This window comes from Rissa tridactyla, chromosome W (assembly GCF_028500815.1).
Source record: "Rissa tridactyla isolate bRisTri1 chromosome W, bRisTri1.patW.cur.20221130, whole genome shotgun sequence".
NCBI classification, from domain to species: Eukaryota; Metazoa; Chordata; class Aves; order Charadriiformes; family Laridae; genus Rissa; species Rissa tridactyla.
The window spans coordinates 3,186,471-3,213,640 of NC_071496.1; the positions used below are offsets into that span (position 1 = coordinate 3,186,471).

The following is a 27,170-nucleotide window of genomic DNA, read 5'->3' on the forward strand; positions in this document are numbered from 1 at the left end:
CGCCCCGGGAGGGAAGGGACCCTCCCTCAGCCGCCCTCAGGGCTCCGGGGGCCGCCCTGCCCGCCGCCCGCGGGTCTCAGGTGCCTTCCCCGGTTCCCCACCGGTCCCCGCCGCGGCTGCTCGTCGCGGTGCCGGTGCCGGCCGCCCCTCGGGCCTCCCGCCGCCGCGGCCGCCGTTGCCAGGGCAACGCCGCGGGGCCCGCGCCGCCATCTTTTCTTTCGCCGCCGATTCGCCACAGCCCGCGCCGCCCTTTCCGGGGCTGAGGAAGGAGAAATCGAGTCAAGTAGAAGTGAAATAATAATAATTTAAAAAATATGAAATTTTAAATAAATTTAAAAGTGCCGCCCGCGCCTGCCCGCCCTCTCCGCCCCCAGCGTGGCGAACGTGCGGCGCGTGAGGCGCGGGCGAAGGGGGCGGCAGACGGCGGCCATGGCGCTCCTGAGGGGTGAGCTCCTGTCAGACGGCGGGGGGCAGGGAGAGCGGGTCCGCGGCTTCCTGAGGGGGAGACAGAGAGCGTGGGTCCATGGTTCCCTGAGGGGGAAGGAGAGAGCGGTTCATGGCTCCTTGAGGGGGCCCGTGGCCCGGGCCGGCTCCCCGAGGGCGGGCCGGGGCTGAGGGGAAGGCGAGCGGCGGCGGCCCGGCGGTCCTGCCCGGGGTGGGCCTCGCCGGGGCAGGCCCGGCTGTAGGGGCCCGTCCTGTTGTCCGTCAGGAAATCCAACGTGGAGCTTCTGAAGCCGTCCCTGTCCCTCCCGGCGGGTGTGGGGAGGTTTCCTCCCCGCTGTCCTGTCGCCGCCCTGTCGCCATCCCTGCGATAGACGGGTTGAGGGGCAGAGGGTGGGGAAGGGGACGCGGTGTCGGTCTGTATTGAGCCCTACTTGAATATATACCGAATATACTGTGTTCGACGTTCTGCAGTGCTTAAGCCCGTTGTGGTACCAGCAAACGTACGGCAAAGGGTGCGGATACATGTCCGATAATTGGCTAAGTCTATGTGCAGTGACTAGAACTGACACTTGAGGTGACGCTTGAGGTGTGAGTGACTGAAAGTTTCTTTTGTCACATCGACCCCCTGCCTGCATTAGCGGTAGCGGTGCAGGATAATCTCTATTTGTAGGTGCCAAGGGTTCCTAAAAGCGTTTTGTGTACAGGACTGCTTTATTCTCTACGTGGTTTAAAGTTTTTGCCTCTTAAAAAAATCATAGAATCACAGACTGGTTTGGGTTGGAAGGGACCTTAAAGATTATCTTGTTCCAACCCCCTGCCCTGGGCAGGGACCCCCCTGGCCCTGAGGGGGTCATAAGATAAATAGGGCATAAGGTAAATATGCCCTTTAATACCTTGTCTTGTTTAAAATCAAAGTTAAATTTTATTTTGATAGGGCTTTCTACGTATTGGACAGCCCTTTGCTACTTGGCAGACTGTACCTAAACAATAACCTACGTGTAAGTAAGTCACGGTTTTGGAGTTTCAGGGCTGAAAGCCTGTCGAGTCAGTGTTGCAGGAATTCTGTGTTGCTCTGCTGAGCTGGGTAACACAGAGCAGCTTTGCCCATACTTGTTTGATGTTTATTTTCTGTGCCTGTTTCAGGATCTCCTCTCATCTCTTGCCACAATATTTTTTGATGTTTGGTGTTTATTTTCTGTGCCTCTTTCAGGATCTTCTCTCATCTCTTGCCACAATATTTTTCCATGTGCTCTTCTTGCTCCTTAATTTTTTTGGAGGTTAATGATTGTTTTTTAGGCCTTCAAAATAGGATCTGACGAAGAAATATTTTCATACCAAGCGCATTTGAGAAATGCTGGAGGGTTAGAGAATGTTTCAGACCTGTGATAGCAGATCCCCATTTGGCAGCAGGTGGTTACAAAAAAAAAACAAACCAGATTAAAAAACGTCTTGAATTGAGTGTTTGATAAGTGACCTTTCCTTTCTAGCCCCCAAATGGAACACCTCTCTTATGAAGAAAGGCTGAAGGGTTTGGGTCTCTTCAGTCTGGAAAAAAGTTGACTGAGGGGAGATCTCATGAATTCTTATAAATACTTAAAGGGTGGGTGTCAGGAGGATGGGGTCAGGCTCTTTTCAGTGGTGCCCGGGGACAGGACAAGAGGTAACGGGCACAAACTGGAACACGGGAAGTTCCATCTCAACATGAGGAGGAACTTCTTTCCTTTGAGGCTGCCAGAGCCCTGGAAGAGGCTGCCCAGAGAGGCTGTGGAGTCTCCTTCTCTGGAGACATTCCAAACCCGCCTGGACACGTTCCCGTCCAGCCTGCTCTGGGTGACCCTGCTCTGGCAGGGGGTTGGACGAGATGATCTCCAGAGGTCCCTTCCAACCCCTGCCATTCTGTGATATGCATTCAGTGTTCTGCTCTCACACAATGTTTATCACCTTGGAAAATTGCAGAGACTCTGGAAGTCTCGCCATGGTCGTGTAGGTCAGTGCTAATTAATGGAGACTTAGGAAGAGCTGTCAAAGGCTGTAGAGCCCTTTCTCAGGACTTCAGCCACCCCTTGTTGCCCTCCTGAAGTTTTGTGGAGGGACCAGCATTTGTAGACATCTCTCCAATCACACAAAATTAGGCAGGCTCTGGAGTAACATACCCTTAGGAGAACAGCTCTGTGGTCAGCTTAATTCAGCATAATTTAAACACAGGTTGTGGTGCTGCTTCTTCCCTTGCTTTTTCAGTCCAGCCTTCTCTTTTAGTCTGAAATTACTGTTTTATTGAGCAGCCAGAAGGTGAACACAGGCGCAGAACTGATCCGAATAAAAATTAGCCCCTCATTTTCAGGCGACTCTGTGTTAGTCGTCAGTTTTAGTTAGTGTGATCTGCTCTGATTTATGCTTTGGCCCTGCGGTGCTGTGGTGAAGAAGCGGCAGCAGCCAGCAGCCTTGGTGAAAGAGAGAGATGTCGTTATTATTGTGAAAGGAAGGTTTAAGGGCAAAGTTCCATCCTCGCCCCCAGACTGTTTGTAAGGCAACAGGGTGTATGTGATTCAGCAAATAATGCGGATAACCAACAGCCTGGCCAATGGGGAGGGGAACAAGGTCTTTTACCTTCATCGGGCCCCTGAGCTGCTCCACAGCAAAGCCTTGTAATCGGCTATTGCTGGCACAATTTTGGAAGGGACAGAGGGACAGGTGGGCAAGTGGTGGCAAGATGAGCGTCAAGGCCTGCTTTGCTGCAGGGAAGATAAGCTTAGGAACATGAGATAATCCTTAAAAGAGCTAAGGGTCTTTTTCTTTACAAGTGGAGTTAAGATTTAATGAAGGCTCAACCTTAACATCCAATAAATTATTGTTAATATAATACATTTTGGATAGTTAAAACTACTGGTCTAAATTTAAACCTGTCACCTGAATACTTAGAGAGGTCAGGGACTAATTCTGCAGCGACTGTATTGAACACACCTGTTTTCCATAAACATAAATCAGCTAAAGCATCCTCACCTTTGTTAAAAAAACCTTGTAGGGGTTCACACCTTGTGTCTGTTAGTAGTTTTCGGCTTTTTTTGAAAAAATATGTACAACCAAAGTAAAAAAAAAAAAAAAATCGGTCAAGTAAATTGAATTACTTGCTGGTATCAATTGAATGATGATTAAACGAAGAGTGAAAACTGATGGTGGGTATAGCACACACTGCGTGGTTTCAAGGGGTCAGTTCCCAGTCTGGGTCCAGGACCTTCCCCACTGCGTCAGCTTTGGCACTTTTCAGACCTCTGAATATACAGAAGCCTTAAAAATTCATGGTTTTACTGATTGTGGTGTTCCTTCTGCACCTGAAAACCTGAAGAGTGGGCTTTTTGGATGTAGAATAGTTAGCAGCTATTTATCCCTTGGAGGAAATAAGTTCTGCTTCTCACAGTTTTTGAATATTTACTGTGTCAGCGCTGTGTTTTAAGGGAGCAGCAGTGGTGTCCTTAGCAAAGACTGCTTTTTAAGGTCTTCTGGGTTCCCCAGAAAGAAGCCGGTGGGCAGTGTCAGGATGTGAGGGTGTTACTCTGTTTTTGCGTCTTCATGGCTTTGAAAACCACGTTGGTTTTATCATTTATCCCTATCCTTAAGCTCCAATTCTTGCTTAGTCTACTTCAGGGTATTTCCCATCTTCTGAGTATATTCGTTGCCTGTTTCAAATCCCAAGCGTTCAGGTCCTTGTCAGTGGCGCAGGCTTGACCTTCGCTGGTTTGGAACGTCCTTTTCTGGAAATCACGTAGGCTGGGATCCAAACACATGGGAGACGGAGGAGCACCCTCCTGCCGACAAACCAGCCAAAGAGCGTGGATCACCCGGTCCCTAACAGAGGGCCTGAAAGCAGCCTTCACGAGCAGCTTCATCAACAGGCATTTTCATTTGCCTCCATTCTTATATCTGTATCTGTCCTTCTAGCGTTACTTAAAATAGCTGTGACACGCTGGAGGGAAGGGGGTGTCAGCTCTGTTCTTCAACTGGGGGAAAGTTCACGGGCTGCTTCCCGCGCGTTTCTACCCGCAGAAGCAGAGAGCCGCTGTGCCCGGCAGGCAGTAGATGTTCGATTTGGTCCAGAGGTCGCTTCTCCCAAGCTGAAATTCATATAAGCTACTTCTGGCCAATGCATTTGTACACACGTGCTTGCACACGCTCTCCTGGCCGTTGAAAACTGGATTTTCTTCTGCGAAACTGGAAGGCTGATGCTAATCCAGTTTAGATGACCTATGTCATTCTGGAAATAGCATGAAGGTTTTGATTAGGGAATATTTTTCCTCCTAAGTTAAAGGAATCAAAGTTAAAATGCATATAAAACAGGTTTTTGTTTTGCTTTATTGTTTGGGGTTTTTTTATTCTTATTGAAAACTTTCGGAGTATAAGCCAAAACCTGCTGATTTTTCCAGGATGAGGGAATGGCCTCTTTGTTTCTTAGAAGAACTGTTCCTCGTCTGATTATTTCACGGATGTCCACTGTGGGATTTCATGGGTGTTACTTTCATGCTTTTAGTGCACTAGCACTGATGTCCGATGTGGTGTGACGGCCTCCTTTCTCTGCCTGGTATCCAAACTGCCTGGGTTTTTTTCAAACCTCTTTGTGGAAAAGAGGTATTTTTGGAATCTTCCCAGTTTTTCTTTCTATCCATTCATTCTGCATACCTTCCCAGTCTAAAGTATTGCTATATCCTTATTTGTCTTGAATGGCATGGCTTCACATGTGTATATTTATTTGTGAATTTAGGATGTGGTCCAGTTGAGGCTGACTTGGTGGTTTTCTGTTTGTTAGACTCTTCCTATCTGGATTACTCTTGCTTCTTTTGCAGGTGTATTCATCGTTGCAGCGAAGAGAACTCCTTTCGGGACCTATGGAGGTTTGCTGAAGGACATCTCAGCCACCGATCTGACAGAACATGCTGCTCGAGCCGCGCTGGCTGCTGGCAAGGTCTCTCCTGAGATGATTGACAGCGTCGTCGTTGGCAGTGTCATGCAGGTTGGTTGCATGGAAAATTTGCTGGTCGGTGATTATTTCAGTCGTCTCCTTTGGTGTGGTCCTATAGATAGTTACCTCTGCTCTGCAACCAAGAATAAACCAAAGGGGTGGAGATGGAACGGGTAGGTAGCGTTTATCGTGTAGTGTTTCGTGTTCATGTTTAAGGGACATACCCTGCATGATTTGTGATGCTGTTGGGAGCAGGCCTGAGCTTGCTTTGCTCAGTACCAAAGGTAGTTTACACTACCTGATCTAAAAAAAGTGGGTTCATTAAATGGTTAGTTGATAGTCCCTGGTACGTTTTTCCTATTTTAATGGCTTGAGCTGTGTAGCTCAATGGTCAGTGAGCTTTCACTGGATTGAATAAAACCTTTTCTTTCTGGAGACTGTAACTGATTTGAATCCATTTCCCTTGAGTTTTTTTCGAGTGAATATGAGTTTACTTTGAGCTGGAAGGATACATGCCCTGATTGACAGAGATATTTGGACGATCACATCTTTTCCAAAGATGTTATGATGTAGATGCGGTTGTATTTAGGGCACCACCATTGCAAAACTGCAGTTATCCACATCTAGGTTAAGGTCTTTGTTTTAGGCAAGACAGTAAAGAGTGTTTCTGGTTTAGTTTTGTATTCTGACTTCACTGTTATTAAGGGTTGGCAGTCTTATTTTGCAGTGAGCATTTCAAGGATGCAGAAGAAACAAATACCTGGCAATTTTCACAATAAGCGAACAAACGTGCAGTAATCCTTCTTAAGGATTTTCAGCCAAAAGAGCAGCTTTTGATTCTTCTGTTTCCTACAGCTACCATCTCAGCTTCTTGTATTCAACTTTTTAGGTTTTGTAAGAACTGTTTGTGGCCTAGAGAAAAAATACTGTAGCATCCAAATCTCTTGTAATGCTGTCACATAAAAAATAGCATTCTCCTAATAAATAAAAAAAAGTATTTTCACGTTGAAATATTTCTTTTCCTTTGCCTCATAATTCCCCATCCTGATAGATTTTCTTTTTTTAGTCCTAGATTCCTTTCAAGTATTGTATGATGAAGTTTAAATAACTATGAATGTATGACCATTTTAAACTCCCCTTCTTCAGGAGAGGTGGCTTGATTAAATTTTTTTTTTTCTGTACTTGTATTGGAAAGTAGGATTGTGCCCAGAACTTTCTCTTTATAATACGTGCTAGCTTAGGGCATGATCCCCAAGAGCATAAGTGTTCTCTCTGTTTGGAAAAGATCCATTACAAACCTCTAGCAGTGCTGTTATAATTTTTTGTTCTGTGCTCGCCATCATCTGCTGACTCAGTAGTTGAAGTGCAGAAGCCGAATCAGTTTTCTTTCATCTCATGTTGGAGCCTGGTGTATTAAAGTGGTGGGTTCTGAAGCAAACTGCTCTGTGTGCGGTACTTTGCTTCTCATATAGAAATGATAGAGAACCATCTTTGCAAAGCTTTGGAGAAACGAGATTTCATTGTTAGAACGGGCCGGTGTCCAATTAGAACAGCACAGTTAGGAAATTTCGCAAAGTGGTTATGAAGCAGCAGTGGCATCTCCACATTTCCCACAGTCTGTTTTCTGGGGGAGGTCTTTCCCTGTTAGTCTGAGCAACTTTATTTAACCTTGAAATAATTGCTGCTTGCCAGGCGGGATTTGGTCTTATCTCAGTCCATTGTGTGTGTGGTGTTCTGAAAGTAAAGGATAAGGGAAAACATAAGACTATTAAGTTGTTGACTTCAGTCTTAACATCTGTAGTCCTATTTTTGGCCTGTTGCCTAGCCTTTACGACACAGAGTTTCTTTAAAATGGATATTAAGACCTTAGCCCGTTTTGATCATATAGGATGGTGTCCTTTCGAAGTGAATCAAAGTGCTTCTTATGGCTAGCAGGATTTCTGTTGAACATACGCTGTCTTCTATCAGTGCTACAATTACACCATTCTGAGTTTTCATCAAGACTTTTACTTTCCAAAGAAATTAGAGTGTAACAAAACCTCCTATTTGTTCCGTCCGCAGAGCGCCGCGGATGCCATTTATATTGCAAGACATGTTGGTTTACGTGTGGGAGTTCCTGTCCCAGTTCCAGCCCTCACTGTCAACAGACTTTGCGGCTCTGGTTTCCAGTCCATTGCCAGTGGATGTCAGGTACAAAGTTCTGTTTTTCTGTATTAGTTGTAACCTTTATCAGACTGTTAGCGTGAGAGAAGAAACGTGTGTAGAAACGTGTACTTTGTGTTTGGGATGAGTCTTATCGTGGATTTTTAGCTACCACTGGTAGAGACTTCTATTGTCCTGCATGCTTTTGTGCAAGAATTCAGCCTCCACAGTGCCATATTTTGTGGTTGGTTTTAAAAATCATCATTCTAGCTATTTTGAGTTTAATGTAAGGAATGCAACAAGTGAAACAGAGCTCAGCTGTGCAATAGTTGCATTCTGTGATCCTGTTTGCACGAATTGGAATTACTGGGCGTCAGACCCACAGCAGGAAGCTTTCATCTTTTGCTCATTGTTTATATTCTCGCCTAGCTATGTGAGCAGCAACCTGTGATTTTTAAGTGTCTTTTTGTTCAAAGATCCAAACCCTCTCATGGGTTAGCTAATCTATAGCGTCACTTCTTCTAAAATAGAAGAAAATCAACTGCTTTTGAGCAGTTGGCCAAAACCGCTGAGTAAGTTGGTACAGTGATTTTTGTTTCATTTGTTCATACAGACCAGTGGTCTATGACTAGCAGTGGTCTATGACTAGCAGTGGTCTATGACTAGCAGTGGTCTAGACTTTACAAAATGAAAGGGTATGTTATGAATATTTGAGCAATATTTGAGCAAATTGAGCAAACACACATAGGTGTTTTTTTAAAAAAGTTCCCGTTGGCTGGCCAATTATTTTAGATCTGATCCTCTAAAGGAAAAAATTGTGGAAGACAATGTAGAGTTAAGGTTACACATTTACAATAATATCCATCTGGCTGTTTTTTCTAGTGCTTTCTTCAAAGCCCATACATACATTAGTTTACACTGCAAAAATCTGTTGGGGAATTTGACCGTTATATTGAAAGTGTGGTTGGGAGGTCTCTTCCAAAGGTGGCATTTCATCAATGCAGCTGATGTTTCTGTATTTCTCTGGCACACAGCAAAGCTGCAGCTTCTATTCTGAGCTGCTTAAATGTGCACAAAGTTTTTTGGTAACTATAGGAAGCATCTCAGCACGTGTTACTATAAATCAGTTGTACTAATTATTAACTAGTCGTCTCAAATGCATATGAAGATAATTTTATCTGCTTCCATTCCAGTACACAAATAAGCTTAACTGTCCAACTGAGTGAATCGTTTTAAGGAAGAATTTTTGAGTGGTCTGATGGTGCGTTTAGTAATTAGGGCTTTTAAGTTCTGTGCACTTTGTCAATGATGAATTAGTGCATTCTGGTGATTTCTTTTCGCAGCTTACCTGGGCTAATGTTTTCTAAAATGACCTCCCATTTTTTTTTTTTAGAATCACAAGGCTTTGAGGTTTAATTTGTGTTCCTTTTGAGAAGAATGGGAGCTCAAAAAAAAAAAAGCACTCAGCCATCTGTGAACCTAACCACACAAGCATGCAGATGTTTGATGGCTTTGTTCATCAGTCCCGTCATATGTGTGCACTCATATTCCCTTCCTCCCTCATTGATACCATCGTTCCTGGCTGAAAGGAGGAAGAAGGAACACGTAATGAAAGAGACAGACCCCAATCTTAATAAAAGAGTAAACCCTTCTTAAATAATACACATGGCTAAGCCTGAATTCATTCTCTGTGTGTGGCTTTGTAGGTGACGAGGTCTTTTTCTAAAACAGTTGTTACTCTCTTACAAAAACAGCAGACTAAATCCTAGGTCTGTTTTGTTTTTCTGTTAACAGGAAATTTGCCTGAATGAGTCGGAAGTTGTTCTGTGTGGTGGAGCTGAAAATATGAGCCAGGCTCCGTATGCAGTTCGAAACATTCGATTTGGAACCAGATTAGGAGCAGAACTCAAGGTATAGTACTTTTTTTACTTCTTTTTTTTCTCTGAATAAAGTCATTTTTACAGAGCAACATAAAGTATTGGGCCCACAGTCACTATATCCTTGCAAGTGGAATTATTGGAGATTAGATCCCGATTTAGTTGTTCAAAGCCAGTACTCACACATTATCAAAACAGTAGGCTCAGGCAGTTTTGTTAAGCATGCCAGTTTTGTAGCTTTTCCAAAACCACATTTGAATTCCTGTTCCACGTTAAACATATCAATAAACTCTTAGACACAAAATTAGTTCACTTGGTACATCCCATCGAAACACTGTATAGAATATAAAAATTTGTCAGAGCCTGTGAAATAGAGGCCTGCAAAGTTTAGGTGAAGATAGTAAGAGTAGCAATGGGTAGAGAGACTGGTAAAGAACATGTATACTTCCAAGTTGTAAGCATCTGTCAAATTTAAAAGTGGGAACTTGAAGTTAAATCCATTGACAGATTAATTATTTTTGCATTTTCTTCTGAAGATAAATCCTTAGTGAATACCGTGGGGAATTTTGCAGCAGGACCCAGCTCTGCTGTGATAATTACCATTTACTCAGTGGGTCATAACCGACATCAAAATGCTAAATTGGGATATTTCAGTGTTTCAGCCCTTTGGGGTTTTTTCTGTGCTGTTTTTCCACGATGATGACGGCGAATACGAAGCGTGCCTGACTCTTCTGTGACTCTTGTGTGGCACTGTGGCCAAGCCTCAGTTCCTACAGAGAACACCTTCACAAGGTGGCTGATAACAATGAGTCTCCATAGGTGCCGCTGAGTTCTTATCATGAAGATAATTGAATTATACGGTCGCGGGTGAATGAGTGATTTATCTTGCCGAACTTTACTGGTAACAGAGAGATGACAAACCCCATCTGAACTGACTGGGCTTGGCTTTATCAGGTTAACTAACTGAAGTCAGACGTGGGTATTTTCTCACCTGAGATGTTTTAACCACAGAAACCTTTGACTCAAGTAAGGTGATTTTACCTCACAGTAGATAAAGAGCCAAAGAATCAATAGGCTGCTGCGCCTTTTGGCTGTTCCTCACCTTTCCTTCTTAGTAACGAGGAAGACAGGTGTGTTTTCTCATAAGTCTCTAATAAATAATTCATGCAGTGAAATATGCTGGAAAGCTAAGAATCATAGGCTTTTCCCAAATCTCTCAGGGGCACATATGAGTGGAAAGAACCACGCTAGAGCACAATGTAGATTAACTGAAATAACACACAAGAACTTGCATACTGCTTTGTTCTAAATTAAATAAAATATCTGTAGGTAACCTGACTTAATTTTACAAAGAGACATTAGTTTCCAAGAGACTGCTGAATAATTAGAAACTGTCAATAATAAATGTTAATATCTCTGTGCTTTATAATTTTCTTTTCGTAATGTTCCATGCAGTTGGAAGACACGTTGTGGGCAGCCCTAACAGACACGCATGTTAAAATACCGATGGCGATTACAGCTGAAAATCTTGCTGCAAAGTACAACATCACGCGAGAGGACTGTGACCGATACGCATTCAAAACGCAACAGAGATGCAAAGCTGGTTAGTAAATTTAGGAATGGAAGTGTTTGTATGATACTGGTTTCAAGTCTAGTCAGTTTTTAACAGTGATTCAAAGTATTTTTAAGTTTTGTGTAGCTGGTGGGTCTTGGTGTAATTTGTCTTTTGATTTGCAGATACTGTAATTCGTGTTTTTTTTGCCTTGTGATGCAAGCAGCCCACTCCTTGGGGGGTTGACTTTGAATATACTGAGTCAGGTGTTGTGCCTATCAGCAGGGCAAGTAGCAAGTCGGTGTCCACTGGCTTGCTGCGTCTTCCTAGCGGACACTCAACAGCTGTCCAGGCAGCAAATGCCGTTGGCCTGTCACATGTCACCTCCCGCCTGAACAGGATTCGTGTTCGTGAATGTGGCTGATTGGTGCCCCTTTGCTGGGATGCTTTGTCCTTCTCTTCCCCGCAGCAGAGCAGCATTGTCCCAGGCATGGGACATGACTCCTTTCCTTTCTTTCCACTTCACTGCCAGAACAGTCCTCTCCCACAGCGACCCGCATCCTTCTGGCATGCCAGCCCATGCTATAATTGATCTAAATCCTTTTTCTTTCCTTTGCAAATCATATGCTGTTCTACAACCTTTGAACAGTTAGGGCAGATGGAATCTGAAGAGGGGATAGTTGTTCCAACTGTTCTCTGGGTGGTTTACATGGCCAAAGCCATAATTCAGAGGTAACGGATTACTGTGAGTTGCTGGTGTAAACAGTAGAACATATAATGATCACCCTGGGACTTCACCATATGTTGCAACCCAAAGCTGAACATACAAAGGCAAGATCTAAGCATACTTTAACGTTCTAATGATGGTGCTTTTTAACAGCTGCTACTGTTGAAGGAAGATTTTCTATTTTTTACAATGGGTATAGCAATGCTTTTTGTAACTTTTCGTAGTCCTGTGTTACCTGCCCTGCTGATCGTAGTTAACTAACTCCTGCCGTTCCTGGAGGCTTTGCTAGAAACCATGCCCCTGAAGAGGCTTTTGCTTCTTTCTTGTTTTCTAGGATTTTGCCTTGCTGATTTTATTTCTGCTTGTTATAACCAGTTCATCTTATTCTACGCTAAAGAGTCCTGTGGCTAATCAGGCAGGAAGGAAGATTTTGTAGAATTTATTGAGAAAGTTCAGAGGTAGCTAAAAACCGTCAGATATGGCAATTTCAGTTTCTTAGTTTTAAATCCCTTAGAGTTGCATTTGTGGAATGACGTGAAGTGGCTGGGAATCTTGGTACAGTTTTGGGAGATAGGAGTTGGTTTGGTTTTAAATCTGTGTGTTCACATCAGCGTTGTGGACACAAAAGGCAGTGTTTAGTTGCCTGAATATTGGTGTCTAATGTCACCTTAGGTGATGTGGCCAGATGCTCTTATGGGCATCTTAGATGATATCTACAGTGTCTTGAATTGTCTCAGGTTGCTTAGGCAGCTGAATCCCATTCTAAAATCATGACTTGACTGGGAGATCCTGTGGAGGAGCAGCTTGGACAGGAATTTAGATTTTATCCAATAGCTTATGCTGATTATCGACAGGGAACACGTGGCTCAGGATTTTTTTCCACGTTCCTCTGAGCGAGATTTGCAGCTTCTTGGCCCTCTGATAAGTGGCAGACCTGTAGACTAAAGCAAAAATACAGGGACATGTATACCAAAAATAAATCTAGTGGTTAAAAAAAAAATAAAATATGAGTTCAATTATTTATAGCTGAAATAACACTTCAATATTTGAGACTTTCTTTGGAGAAGTTTGAGAATCTATTTGTAGAGTTTTTGCCCAGTTTCTAAAAAAAACCGAACAAACAATAAAACACCAGCCAGCCTATTTAAGCAAAATAAAGCATAAACAGTACTGTCCCTGAACTCTTGGTTAAAATAGAGCAAAAGTTGTGTGCACATGAAAATAGGATTATTGGTCATGCTGTGCAATCAGCTCGATATTTTTATCCGAGTCATTTTATTTTCCTTTTTGTGGTTGCAGCTCATGATGCTGGTTACTTTAATGCTGAGATGGCACCAATTGAAGTGAAAACAAAAAAGGGGAAAGAAAGTATGCAAAAGGACGAGCACCCAAAACCCCAGACCACTCTGGAACAACTGGCGAAGCTCCCGTCTATCTTTAAAAAGGATGGAACAGTGACTGCTGGGAATGCTTCAGTGAGTACGTCAAAGCCTTGTGTCGTGAAAGTGTCACCTCTAAGGTTCTCCAAATTTATTGTCACTGTATTTATGTCCAGCTTGGCCACTGATGGCTGTCAGCGGTGTCTCCTGATGAAAGCGATTTCTAATTCTGCAGTTGAACAGCCCTGGTTGACCGTTCCAGCCCCAAGATGGCAGGGGCTCCTTCAGTCAGCTCCTCTGTCCTAAAATTTGCTTCTGGGGATTGTCACTGTTCTTTTACTGAGGCATTGACACGTCCTCCTCAGTCTTGAGTTATGCACTTGATACCTGCAGCAGCTATGTAGAATTAGCCATTCTACTTTCAATAATTACTGAAGATTTGCTTTACAAATCATGCGTTATAATACGGGCCATGCTGCTGCTGCTCATCTTTGTGCCGCAATTCGTATCGTCTGTTGTCCAAACCACATTGCGCTCTTACCCAGGGCAGACTGGGTGCTTTGCAGCATGTCATTGCAGACTGTTCCTCTTACAGTCATTATCCTAATCAATTGATTAATGTTCTTTGAGCCAGAAGGGTCACTGTGATCATATAATCTGAATTCCTGCCTAAAATAGATCATAGCCACAGTAAGTATGGGTGTCTGTAAAGTATCTTTTATAATTAATAGTGCATACGTTATCCAATATTAATAGTGTCCTTGTGAGTCTACAGAATGATATTTCCAGGGTAAGGGAGACTTTAAGTGGCAAAAATGTATTTTGCTTTTCTAAAACATTGAAATTAATTAAACATCTATATTTAACTTTCTTTAATAGTCCACATAATAGCGAAAGATTGTGGTTTGTTGTTTTGAATAAACGCCAATGCAATTGTCTGTTAAACGTTAATAGTAGTGTCTTGGATCAAGCTTTTTTTGAGGGGCATATTTAGTTTCAAGGGGGGGGGGGGGTTTGTTTGTTTTATTTTCTCCACTAAGAATGCTTCTCTCTCTTACTGCAAGGGGGTGTGTGACGGAGCTGGTGCAGTCATCATCGCCAGTGAATCAGCGCTTAAAAAGCACAATCTTACTCCTCTGGCAAGAATAGTAGCCTATCACTCATCTGGCTGTGACCCTTCCATAATGGGCATTGGTAAGTTGCAATTAAGGACATTATTTCATAGCATGAAGCAGCATTATAATATTCTTGTGTTGAGCATTATAAAGGAAAGAAAGGGAGGTTGCAGTGTGTTGAGTTGGGTAGCTCTCAAGACGTTTGCGTGGCTTACTACAGAGAGACTGTTCATTCCGCTGCATCAGTCCATCCCTCTTACGCAGAGGGACTGCCTTCTTCCCCAGTTTGACTGAAAACATACGTCCAGGGCCTGATGTGTGGAATTAGCACTGAACTATCGTCCCACAGGCACCTTTTTTTCCCCCTTTTTTACTCTCTGTGTTAGTAACGCAAGAAAATAGGCACTCTCTCAATCTTTTTAGAAACACTCTTCTCCTGAAATTCCCTTTAGTAAGCTTTTCCTGAAAGAGCATTGCCTAGGTGTACACCTCTCAGCAGTTACTCAGTTGCTCAAGCTAAGATTGGATTCCAGGATACACATCTGTCCAGGTATTATTTTGGCAAACCAACTACTTCTCTTTTTTTAGACCCATAATTTCTGCTTCCTAATCAAGTAGCTGTTAACGCAAACAAACCCTCAAAGCCAATGCAGACACCCCAGGATTTTTCCCTTCTGTTTAGTTTGTAGACAGCATTGTGTCCCAGCATCGCTTTTCCTTTCTGCCATTCTGCTCGGAGGGGTCATTGTGGACTGGTTCCATGTGTCAGTAGAAATGCAAATGAAGCATTGTCAGATTTGTTTTCTTGATCAGACTATCTGACTAGCACAACCTTCAAAGCAAATGTAGAGGGAGGGTTTCTTTCGCTAGACTTCATGCTGTCATTGTGCTTTCTAAACTAGCCCATTCTTTCTAGGTCAGGCAACTCTTTTAGCTTGTTTAAAAACTTCATAAATTATATGGGGAAACAGTTAGTATCGTAACTCCTTAACGCCGCAGCTTGTCCCCAGCAAGTCAAAAGGACCAGATGAGATTCATCGACATGACAGCAACAGATCTGAGAAGAGGAGCTCAGACGGAGCAACTGCCCTTTCGCATTCTGGTAGTGATAGGGAGTCCTGCTTCACAATGTCTAGGGCGAGAATTCATTATTTAAAAAAAAAAAAAAAAAAAAAAGAGAGAGAAAAGAGGGGGGAAAAGTCTACTTGGCTGTCATTAATGGTCTTTGTATTGTCCACATGAGACCCTCCCATTACTCTCACGCGTAACAAGCATACTAAAACCTCTCCGTAATGAGATGCATTTAGAATCTAGTATTAAGCTGACTGAGGCTTTCTAATAATCCACTGAGCTTTGAACTGAGCCCTTTCTTCTTTTAATTTTTCTGTCTCTTCAATCATTTACTTATTTTTATGTTTTTTATTCTTCGAGCTTTGAGTTTTCAACACCTTTTTTTGGTAGTGAGGTAGCATTTAGGATTGTTAACGTTTTAGGACTGGGGTTTTTTTGTCTGATGATCAGCTACCATCTAACGTCTTGATATCTTTGTCCTACAAGCTCATATCTGATTATCCCTTTCAAATTCTCTTTGAGTGTCTTCTTTTTGAGGTAGCTGTGCTTTGAGATTAATCTCCCCTAGCGGATTATACTACATCGTAGAGGTCAGCTTTCTTCCAGAGAACAGTTTTATTGCCAAAGTCTGTAATATTCTCAAAAAAAATAATCTTACTGTCTTCAGTTGGCTGAGACCTGGGTCACAGGGAACGTTTTATTATTAGTTTTTTTGACTAGGAGATTTTCAGAGAAATTGCATTAAGAACACCAAAACAATGATACCCGTAACTAAACCCATGACCAGCAAACTCTAGAACAGCCTGCCTTTTTCTTTTTTATATACCTGGAGGCTGCAAATTGCGAGGAAAGAATAAGCCGAACCAAGAGCACTGGGAAGGAGAGCGCCTCAAAACTGTCGCAAAGTTCTTTTCTTTGGCTGGGGACTTTCAGTTCTCTGGACTTGCAAGCTATGCGTGTGTTTACCAACATAGCTGTGCAGCAGTAGTGACGCTCCTAGCTTTCCCTGGCGGCGTGTTGAGGAGGCTGCCAAATAGTTGTGAGTTTTAGGGAGTTCTCTCACCAGCTAATAAAGCAGGTGAGTGGCATATCCAGAATTTATTGGCTGCCCAGGGGCTCATGGGAGGGGATCTGATGAGGCTTTATGAAGCTCTCCTTTGTATAACGTGTTTATAAGCCTTCGTATTTTTTTTTTTATTTAACTAACTGTGTATACAATTTACACTTAGGCCCTGTACCTGCAATTACCGAGGTTCTGAAGAAAGCAGGATTGACCCTGAAGGACATGGATTTGGTAGAGGTAAGGAGTTTTAACATGAACAGTGGGGTTACCCCGGATCTTTTTAGCAGAAACATGCTACTCGTACGTGTAGCCCATCATCACAAGGTGGGTGTTTCTGCATGCCTGGAGCCCACCTACTTTAGCTGGCCGGCCTGACCATCTAGTTTCCACCACACAGGTGCACAGTCATTACAAAAATCTCAGGCACGTGGAAATTGCAAATGGCGTGATAGCATTCCATGGAACAAAAAATAGCCTCATGTGACATGAGGTTTTACTCCGTTGGCTGGACTGTTACTGTTTTAAGTTAGTCACGCTTCTCCATTTGTGAACAAGGCCTTTTTTAGTCAGAGAAACACGCTCTTCGTGAACACAGTAAATCAGAATATACCATGCCTTTTTAAAGATAGAATATACTACGTACTTATTTTGTATCACATGTGCCAGAAGGATTTGAATTTACATTGGGTTGGCCTGACAATTTGTATTTTGTCCAAGGTAACGCTTTTATAAACACAATGTTTAATATTTTTCTTAATCAAAATGACCCGGAGAGGAAGTGCACCTCATTTAATCTTGTGTGCACACACGCTGCTGAAAGCTTATGAAGCTGAAAGTTGTGAACAGTTGTATTGTTTCTCTGGCGTTTTAGGTGAATGAGGCATTTGCACCTCAGTATCTAGCTGTGGAAAAAGTTTTGGGCCTTGACCCTGAAAAAACCAATGTCAACGGAGGTGCCATCGCTATAGGCCATCCTTTGGGTGCTTCAGGGTCACGGATCACAGCTCATCTGGTTCATGAATTAAGGTATGTATGTAGCCGATAGCTGCTGCTGCTGAATATAGTTCTGATGTATTTACACCTGCAAAAGATTTTTAGCGTGGATACTGTGTGACTGAAATCTTCCAGTTCACTGGCTTAAAACTTTCCACACGTGCTGGTTTCTGTACGAATTAGTTGCCTTTGTGCTGTAGTCCAGGTCCTGCAGTTTGCTTCCTATTCCATTTTGTTACCATTACAGGATTATTTTTTTTTTCCTCTAAATCTCACCCAGGCCCACAGTAGTCAGCAGGAAGGTTTCCTTTATTTAAATGGCCTCTGAGAAAAGCCTGTGCTCTTCTTAACGGGGTGCATTTAAAAGGCTTCGTCGTCATCTTCTTTCTCCTTCAGTTCATTTTCAGAATTGTGACTCTTTTGGTTTGCTTGAGATCCTTAGCACCGTTTTAATCTCAATTTTCCTTTTTTTTCCCCCCCGAGGGCAGAGATCACTGTATCTTTTTGCTTGTACTTGCAACACTATATTAGCGTTCAGCCACAAAGCCTCAGTTAATTTGCACCTTGCAGAAAACTGTTTCTTGGACTGCGGCTGTAGAAAACTTTAGCTTTTAAGAACTACCTTGGCAATCAAATTCTATTTTACTTAAGCCATTTTTATTATGTGTTGAAACCACAAGTATCCCGTAATGGCATTCCTTGCCATTTTGCATTCCTAAGAACAATATAACGTACCATCTTTTAGATGGTAAAAGACTCAGACCCTGCAACTCCTGGTTTTTCTAGAGAAATATTTCAACATCAATTGAGGCTTCGTGATATTTTTTCTAGAAAAAGAAGAACATACACAGTCTAAAATGTCAGTTTTTGTAGTACCTAGCTGATAGCTAATTTCCTTTCATAAAATCAGGACGACAGCTACTACGGTTTCATCAATGTAAATAACTTTCACCGTTCCTTTTTCCGTACAGGCGTCGTGGTGGGAAATATGCGGTTGGGTCAGCTTGCATTGGCGGTGGACAAGGTATTGCTGTTATCATCGAGAACGCAGCCTGAGAGATTCTGGAGACTGCAGTGTTCCCTGAATTACTGCTTCCCTGAGAAACTTCTGCCTTTCGTGACAATAAAGCATCACTACCTGCCTTCCTTTTGTGCCGTTCCTGCAAGGTAAAGGAATAGCTGAGAAGCCTGAATTCTGAACAAAAAGATTAATGTCTTTCTAACTAAAGGAAGTGTAACAGCGATTTAATTTCACACTGATGAAGTGTTTTCTAAAAGCCTCTTTTCAATCAAAGTTAATGTATTTCTGTAGGCAAAATTCTTTTCATTTCCTGAGGAAATTGCCTGTCAAACTTTCACCAAACCTGCCTTAAAATAGCAGTCAGAGCAGCTTTTTAAGCAAGTATGGCTTAAACTGTTCTTATTTCAGCTACTGCTGCTCTCTGGCACGTGTGCCTCTTTTATCATCAGGAGATGTGAAAATTTAATTGGCGACCTTCTGAAGTATATACTGATTGTGGATTGAGGGCTATGACCTGTACCCTGCTGTTTTGCAAGGGAAAAGAAAATGAGCGAAAGCTGAAATTTCCGTTGTGCCTCCTAAAGAACAATAAATATAACAGAAAAAAAAAAAAAGGGCTTGGTGTTTGTTTGTTTGTTTGTTTGTTTGTTTTAAAAGTAAATCCCACTGAGAATTGTTAGTTTTGGTAAGTCAGCGTTGGGTTTTGGAGAGACTGTTTTTCCTGGCTGAGGAATAACTGGTGTTTACGAGGTAGTTTCTAGAGAACTCTAGCAAATCTGCCAGCCCTCCAAGAAGGGTGGGAGTTGCATCTAACCGTGTTGCTGCACGGTAACTGCATGCATACAGCAACTCATTTCTCAACTTCCTCTAACAGTATTGTCTGTATGTCTTGAGTCACTTCAAGTGGGGCTGTTCTTAGCTAATTTGAGGAGTGCACATCTGAGGAAGTTGTCTTGCCTCTCGCAGGCAGTGGGATTGAAGTTACGAATCATTTGACATAATGTAGATTACGAAATGAGATCTGCATTGGCTCTACTCACTGGAAGTCCTCCCCTCTTGCTGTACCGTCAAGAGGAACTTGCAGCTTGCTCTGATATAGATGTCTGCCTTAGATACTCACCGGTAGTTGGATATATCCCGTGTCAGAGACAGCGCGCGCTTCTCCATAGCCTGTACTGTGCTGTGTATACAAATAATACAAGCAAAGACTTTAGCCTTTACTCTTCCTCATCCTCTGTCCACTGCCAAAATATTGCTTATCTACAACTTCTTCTTGTCACTACGCTGGCACGAGCTGTGACAATTGTGAAAGGTGGGAGGTTATTCAAAACCTGACTGCCCAGCCTCGCAAGAAATTCAGGTCAAGGCAAGTGTTGTTCCAACTGGTGGATAACAGTTGAAGTATGTTAATCACCGTTCCTGGGGGTTTTATGGATGCAGTCTCTTTAACGACTGCAGCAATATTTAGCGCTGTTTATATGGATTAAAAAAGAAAAACACAACAGCTGCCATAAGGCAGCAAACTAAGTGTTCCTCTAACAGAGTATCTGTTTTCCTCTTTCTTATGTATCTTAGTAAGTTAGCATTACTGGGATTTCGCTGTTCAAGATACAGTCGCCACGCTGATTTTATAAAGCAGGATGGTTTCTATTCATAGTTCCTTCCATAATACCCAATAACTAATTTCCTCTTCCTTCGTGACCGTGGATAATCACTGAACTCTTATTTTCAGAGAATTGGCCGCAGTTTTTCCAAGATCTCGTCCCTGTGTAGTAACAGTTCTTTCAGAACTCATCGCTGTGTAGGTACAGTAAAGAATAATTCCCTTCAGGCACTTCATTTTGCACATAATGTTTCATTCCCCTCTCTTATCATTCAGTTTTTTGAGATCCATGTGTAATTCTAGCTGTAAGAGCTGAATTTGGTCATCCTGAATAATTGTGTATGTTCTGCAAAATGCATCATGATGTCCACCTCATTTTCCAGATAACTTATGACCGTGTTATCAGCACAGATGACTGTATATCCTGCTAATAACCTTTCTTTGCTGTGGAGCCATCTGCTTATTCCCCTATCATTCCATTTTTATCCTGTTCATTTCCTGGAAAAGCCTCTGTTGGGGGGCTTTGTCATGCTACAGTGAAACGGTGCAATCCTTTCCCATGAAGTTACTGGGACTTGACGTATTGCGCTTCTGATAGATGCAACTTCTCCCACAACGTCTGGATTTTGAAGTTCAGTGTCTGCTTTTTCAGGGACATTAAGCGAAAATGCTCTTGTTTTGGGAGTAAACTTAATTTCTTTCTTTTTACCTGTCTGTGGTCTCAGGTTGCAGCGCCTGGTGGCATAAACACTCCCTCTAAAGTTTGGTTAGGGAGCATGCAATCCCTTCTTTAGGTTAGAAACCAACCTACGTGTTCACGTTTAGGGTGAGGATTGTCCAAACATGTGCTTCTGCTCTCTGTTGCCCATGTAAAATGTGGCTGCTTTGTTAGACTGATGCCAAAAGGGGCACTTTGTGTTAAGTAAACTGTTGAACGGTTGAGACCATTGGGAATCGCTCTCTGGAGATTACCAGTCATCAAGTGAGTTGTCGGTGTCTCCAGGGAGAAGTCCTTCTTCTGAAAGGTGCGTGGATGCTCTGTTTTTTGGGGGAATATATTGCGTTCCTCTTCTGTAGTTCCTGATGTCACTTTCAAACCTAGAGCGTGGGATTCCCAGAAGTGCAAAACGCGGCCCTGTGCTCAGTCGTGCGCAAACACAGTTTGCTGTGCTTCAGAATATTGACTTTTTCTTACCGAGTTATTATTAAAGATGAACACAAGCACCGACATTTGATTCCTAAGCCAGTCTTCCACAATATATAGGGATGCCTAGCCTTGAGGATTTGCTCTGAGCCTGTCTTTACTAGCAAGTCCAATTTATTACAGAATAACAGCCATAATATCTGATCCTTGCACATCATTCCAAAGCGTGTTCTCCAGTTTCCCAGATAGAACAATGGTAAGAGCTGTGTTTCTGCCTTTGGGAAATGAAGGCATCTCTGCTGAGAGCAATCAGGATTGGAGCAATTTAATAGTGTCCTGGAAAGAGCAAAGGATACAGATGAAGTGTGTTAGATTTCAGAGGGATAATTGCATACATTGATTGTACCGAGTGCAAACTGTTTTGTTTTTTTTTCTTTTTAGGCTCAGCTGTATTCTTTATTTTTGTGTGAGTTATTATACAGTATAATGAAAATGTTGATTTTTTTTTTTTTTTTTTCCTTAAAATGTGTGAGAAAAGAAAGCCGTTGTGGCAATTATTCATTGCCCGTGTAAAGCTGGGCGGTATTTACTCATAAATGTCGATGTAGCTTTCTACCACTGGGTGGTGCGTTCTAAACACCCTGCAGCCCTCCCTGTGTTGCACAAGCATTTGTCCTCCATACAGTCGCGCAGCTTTCCTCGCAAGCGCGGGCTGGGTTAACCTTGGAACTGAATCACTCAGAATTTCAGGTCTCATTTCTCCTTTTGTGGGTTTTAAACAGGCAGGTGCCGCGATACCGACACATCTTTGCTACTGTGCACCCCAGAGTCTTTGGTGCTGCTTGATTTTCAAGTGATTTAGAAAGCATTTGTTGTTTTACAGAGTGTCTTCCAACTGCAATTTGAGAGGACTTGTTCAACAAGATGATGACTGAGGTACTATATCTGGCAGAAGATGAAGAAGAGAATCTTAGACCTTAATCCTAAGCAACTGTTTGTGAGAGAGAGGGAGAAGGTACAGAGACCTGATAGAGATAGATTTACCTGTTGCACTCCTTTCTGGATTATTTCTGTTATGCTGCTAGTGGGGCTCCAGTAATTAAGATGGGGCTGCTAAAGTGCACCATTTCAGGCAAGTCTCGCCTCACTGTGAGACTATTTCTAATAAGCTTTTCCACAAGCTGTAAATCCAGATGTTTTCCATCTGGCGGGATGCTGTTAAACTGGGCAGGGCTCCGTCTCGCCTCTCCACCTAGCAGAGTCCCTGTCCGACTGGGTCAGCTGGATGCTGCACTGGGGTGCTGAGGGGCATAGGGGAGAAATTAACCCTTCGGAGAGTTCACAAGCTAAGGGTTTAATAACAGGGGTGTGATTTCCCTCTTCTGAAAACAGCTACAAGGAACCTGTGCTACTGATGTCTTTGCTGACTTAGGTACATTTACACGAAAAATTAAATTGAACAGGTAGATTGGAACATGATTGTTGGTTTTAGTTTTATAACGGATAAATATTTCTCATGGAAGGTGAGTTAAGATAAAAGGGTAACCACTTTATGCTTATTTAAGGCTGCTGTTTGATAACAAATCCAGCTGTAGGGCTAGTAATGCCAGGTCAAAATGGTGTAGCCACAGGAATTGCAGGGCAGATCGGGTGTAAACTCAGGCTGCTAACCCACAGCTCTTTGAAATTGTCAGCATGATAAATTCATCCTGGCAGGTACTAAGCCAGAGCAGCTATTGTTTTTCCACTGGTGGTCAGGCTCTTAGTCTGATTCAGCAGAAGCAGGGAATGTACGTTCACACCCTACCTGGGCTGAATCTGTTTTCTGAGAGATCAGGAATTGCCCAAATGTGGCGTTAATGATTGTGAAACCATAGCTTCCATCTCATTCAGCGAGACGGTGAGCTGTTGCACAGCAGCTTCACACAGCAAGCTCAGGACAGGAAAGGTGCCGGTCCATGGAGAGATTGCGGTGCCTGACCTAGACACAAGAGCAGGCAGACCGGATTTCTGCCCGTGGGGGTGGAGGGGGGCAGAGCCTGGCTGCTGCCATCAGACTGGATGGTCCATTGCTGTCCCAAACACAGGTGTCACAGACGGTGCATTAGCCCCGTGCCACTTAGATCCTTCTGATTTTATGCTTTTTTTGCTTCTGTGGGCCAAAAGCTATGAACTATGGGGGTGGAAGGAGCAGGAAGAGGGGAAAGGTTTGGGGGCTTTTATTTGTCTGTTGCTGCCTGATAACCCATGTGAAACGTTTGTCCTTCCTGTTACTACCTAGTCAGTTAATGGAGCTTGGAAACACCGCCTGACTACATCTCAAAGGAAAACTCACCCGAGTTTTACTTTGAGAGATCTTAACGTTGGCAGCAAGTTGGAGCTCAGAATTTTTATGCTGTTAGATTCTTCTGCAAGTTCCTCCCAGTACTGTAGCCAAACATGTTTCTTGAGCGTATGTCTTCTATTTCACATATTTTCTCTAGGAGCATATCTATTATAGCTGTTGCCTGGGAGAAAAAAAAAAATAATATCTTAATTCCTCTTCATAAACATTTAGCTCTAGTACAAAATACACAGGATAAAATCATTGGGCTTTTTGTTTTTGCTTGTAAGAATATTTTGCACTACAGTGTTTTTCCCCTCTGCTGTGGTTGTTTATAAATAGAGATTTTTCGGGTCTTGAAAGGGGATTTGAAAAATTTACAAAGAGTGTGAAGCGGAAGATAATGTAATGTAACACAGAAGGGAGAACTTAAGAGCTGGCAGAGCACTGGGAAGTTGTATTTACTGGACGTCTAATCATTGAACTGACTATTAAACAACTCACTTTCAGGAGTTTTTTCTCACGCTCAGCTACACAAAGCTAAAGTTACACTCTTTTTAAGAAAAAATATACTCGTCAGGCTCCAGAAACTTCTAAACCGCATTTTAAGAGTAAGAACAAAACTGTGAGATTCAGCAAATCGACAGTTGGTAGAAGCATAAAAATTTTGACTAATTTAGAGAAAAGCATGTAAGGTTGTGGTGAACAAAAAGCGGAACTCGGCAATTTATGACTGCTACTCCAACAGGGGCAAGTGTCAGTCTTGAAATGCTTGAGATTCAGGGGAAGGTAATAAGGAAACAGAGTATGGAGTAGACTAAGTACGAAGTAGAGGATGGAGTGGGTAGAAATTGCGGCAAAGGGCAAGCGTGGACATAACCAAGAACTCACTGTGGCGGGTGTTGGACACAGAACAAAACTACCCTACGCAGCCACCAGTATTTAGTCATTATTTCTATTTCTAAAATAGAACGCAGGGACCAGGGATGTCCTGTCTCCGGCTTCTGTACTGATAGAATTACATCCTGGAGATTGGGAAGCCCAAGTGCTGGTGCTCCATGCAGAACCGTGTGCGTTAGGATCTCTGCTTCAGGAGAAAGCTGTGATCGGGTATGTACGAGCATAAGCGTAGTTGCACTGTGGGATTAGTCCCATTGGATCTACTACAATCGCTTGCCTACTTATAGTTCGGCATGACTTTAGAAGATCAAGCGAATGCAGGGTGATGTGACTGATGTGACTCCCCGTCCTTCACTGCAGTATGTCTCTCAGCCTCCCTTAGATGCCTTCTCCCTTACCAGCACACAGAGTGTGAGTTCCTCTAGGAACTTCTTCCTACGGTTGCAGTAACATGGTGACCATGCACTAAAGCCCTCGGGCATCAGGTTCTCAAGAACTTCATATTGCTCAACGCTTTGTGTTGCCTGAGCTGGTGCTCTCTTAAAATGGCTTCCAGATATCTCAGTGGTGGACCTATGACTCTTGTACTTCAAAGCAGGTCTGTTCCTTGCTCAAATCTGTTTATGTTTCCTGTGCTGGAGGGTTGGTCTCTGACTTTAGCTAACAGTGGCTGCCTTTACTCGCTCTGCCCAGTGCTGGGGTGGGAGGCAGGGTGATTGAGTGCCACGGAAAAATGCAATCGCAGGCCTAAAAATAGATTTCCTGAGAATCATTTTAGAGCCAATCAAACCCAAAGAATTTGCGGTATGTCGCTACCACCTGTGTAATTCCAGTCTAAATCATTGGCTTCTGAGATGGGAAGGATTTCACTGTGACTCTCCTGGGAAGCGTCAGTGACTCCCATCAGCGCGCGTGTGATGGAGGAGAAGTAGCTCGGGGCTCTTCCCATATAGGCGTGTTCTCTTTTTTCTTTCTTTCTTTCTTCTTTTACTTCCCTGTTCTCTCCTTGTTCACAGTACCTGTTGCTTAGCCATTTGTGCAATTAGGTGGTACAACTTCTGGAGATAGCTCGGAGGCTATAGCGATAGCTAGATGTGCCATTGCTGGAATGAGCCTCTCCATGAGATTGCTACAGGTGTGTTGAACTTCCTCTCATATCTCAGCCTGCTTCTCAAGGACTGCCAGCAGAAGCAAGATTTTTGTGCGTCAGGGGATTCTCTGATGGAGTTTGATGTTGCAGGTTGGCTCCTGTCATTCTTCCCTGTCTCCCATCCATGGATCTGAAGAACATCTTGTAAAAGAATACGTAAAAGTACAAATGACAATTGGAAGCAAGATACTGAAAGAGGGTAGATTTAGATGAGATCTGAGGAAGCAATTCTTTGCTGTGAGGGTGGTGAGCCCCTGGCCCAGGTTGCCCAGAGGAGCTGTGGCTGCCCCATCCCTGGAGGGGTTCAAGGCCAGGTTGGCCGGGGCTTGGAGCAACCGGTTGTGGTGGGAGGTGTCCCTGCCCAGGGCAGGGGGGCTGTAACAAGATGATCTTTAAGGTCCCTTCCGACCTAAACCATTCTATGATTCTAAGATGCAAAACTGCACAGCGCAGGCATCCAAAGGCTGGATTCCCAAGCTCGCTCCCTCTTCTACCCACCACTTTCCTCAACATATTCCCTTGTGCGAGGCTTGAGCCGAAGTCAGTAGGTTGCAGCCTTTGGGCCTTGGCTGAAGCCATGGGTAGAATTCAGGAGCGGAGCTATTAGGTCAACTCTCAGCTAAAAGTTGAAGAGTAGAAGGTTATTTTTTTGTGAAATAAAGTACATTCAACTTCCAAAATGACTCCCTCTACAAGGCAGCTTGTTAAACTATTATATACCCTTGATAGTGCCAGGTACGATGCTGTAGCACGTTGCACAAAATGGATGTCAGAATCCAGCATATTTTCGATAATTAGACAAAACCTAACTTTCCAATTTATGGCCCTGCTCTCATTTTCCATTCCAACCCTTAAGCTTATCCTGGCTGCAGGCTTGCTGGCTGTTTCCCAATGTGGCCCTGCTGTTGACATTGGCCAAGAACAGGTTGCAGGTGGGGAGCTCCGTGGTGTGATTCAACACCTGACATTCAAATCAGTCACGTGCAGCATCACCAGCTGAAGCAGCTCCTGATCTGCTTGTGATAAAGAGTTCCAGCCCACCAAAGGAGGATCCTTAGCTCCCCAAAATGGAGATGTGGGTATTGCGATGTGGATTTAAGAGTGGGGGGGGGGGGGGTCCTTACTGTTTTGCGCAACTGCTTGATTCGCCCTGACCTGGCACTCGAGCCCTACCGTACTCCTTTGCGTTGCACAGCCGCTGTGCGAGCACATAGTCCGAATCCCAGATGAGGTAAGATGAGGTTACGTTGGTGTGTGCCGCATTCACAAAGTCTGATTAAGAAATGAGTGTTCTCAGCAATTGCTGAACAAACGCATTTGTACAGTCTGTTGTTTGTCCTAGGGGAAGTTTTATTTCTTACGTAAATTTATGATTTGTGAGCCCTGTTGAGGCCAGTACAGGGGTCAGTTTGGCATGTTTTGAAGTGACCATCAGCTGTTTAAAGCATGCATTGGATAGAAATAAAATCCTTTAGGTCAACAACCACCATAAATATGCTGAAGTTTATCAAGGTATTTGTTAAACTGCTAGAAAACTTGCAACTGGAGCTCCCCCTGCCCTCTTCTAGCCATGAGGGGCTAGGATTGAAGAACAAAGGAAAACTTCCCAGGGAAAACAAGGTTCTAGTGATGGCAACTGTATTTCTAAAAATGTTTTATGTGAGTTGCAGAGCTGCTTGTTGCATGTGTGTATACGGTGCTGGTAGTTTGATGGT

General features: G+C 43.3%; 1 protein-coding gene across 1 annotated transcript; it reads left to right on the top strand.

Moving 5' to 3' along the window:
• The first annotated feature begins 290 nt into the window (after positions 1 to 290).
• On the top strand, positions 291 to 18,949 carry LOC128902111 (3-ketoacyl-CoA thiolase, mitochondrial-like). The gene is made up of 10 exons (XM_054184501.1): positions 291 to 445; positions 5,280 to 5,446; positions 7,457 to 7,585; positions 9,332 to 9,448; positions 10,870 to 11,017; positions 12,993 to 13,168; positions 14,137 to 14,266; positions 16,488 to 16,558; positions 17,193 to 17,347; positions 18,286 to 18,949. Exons 1-10 carry the CDS (start codon positions 430 to 432, stop codon positions 18,368 to 18,370), a joined length of 1,194 nt encoding a protein of 397 aa, XP_054040476.1. The 5' UTR covers positions 291 to 429; the 3' UTR covers positions 18,371 to 18,949.
• The last annotated feature ends 8,221 nt before the right edge of the window (positions 18,950 to 27,170 follow it).

Excerpts from the sequence above, each read along its gene's own strand:
- LOC128902111 (XM_054184501.1), top strand. Across the intron at positions 5,447-7,456 it reads TCGTTGGCAGTGTCATGCAG|AGCGCCGCGGATGCCATTTA; the intron begins GTTGGTTGCATG and ends TTCCGTCCGCAG. Across the intron at positions 17,348-18,285 it reads CATCTGGTTCATGAATTAAG|GCGTCGTGGTGGGAAATATG; the intron begins GTATGTATGTAG and ends TTTTCCGTACAG.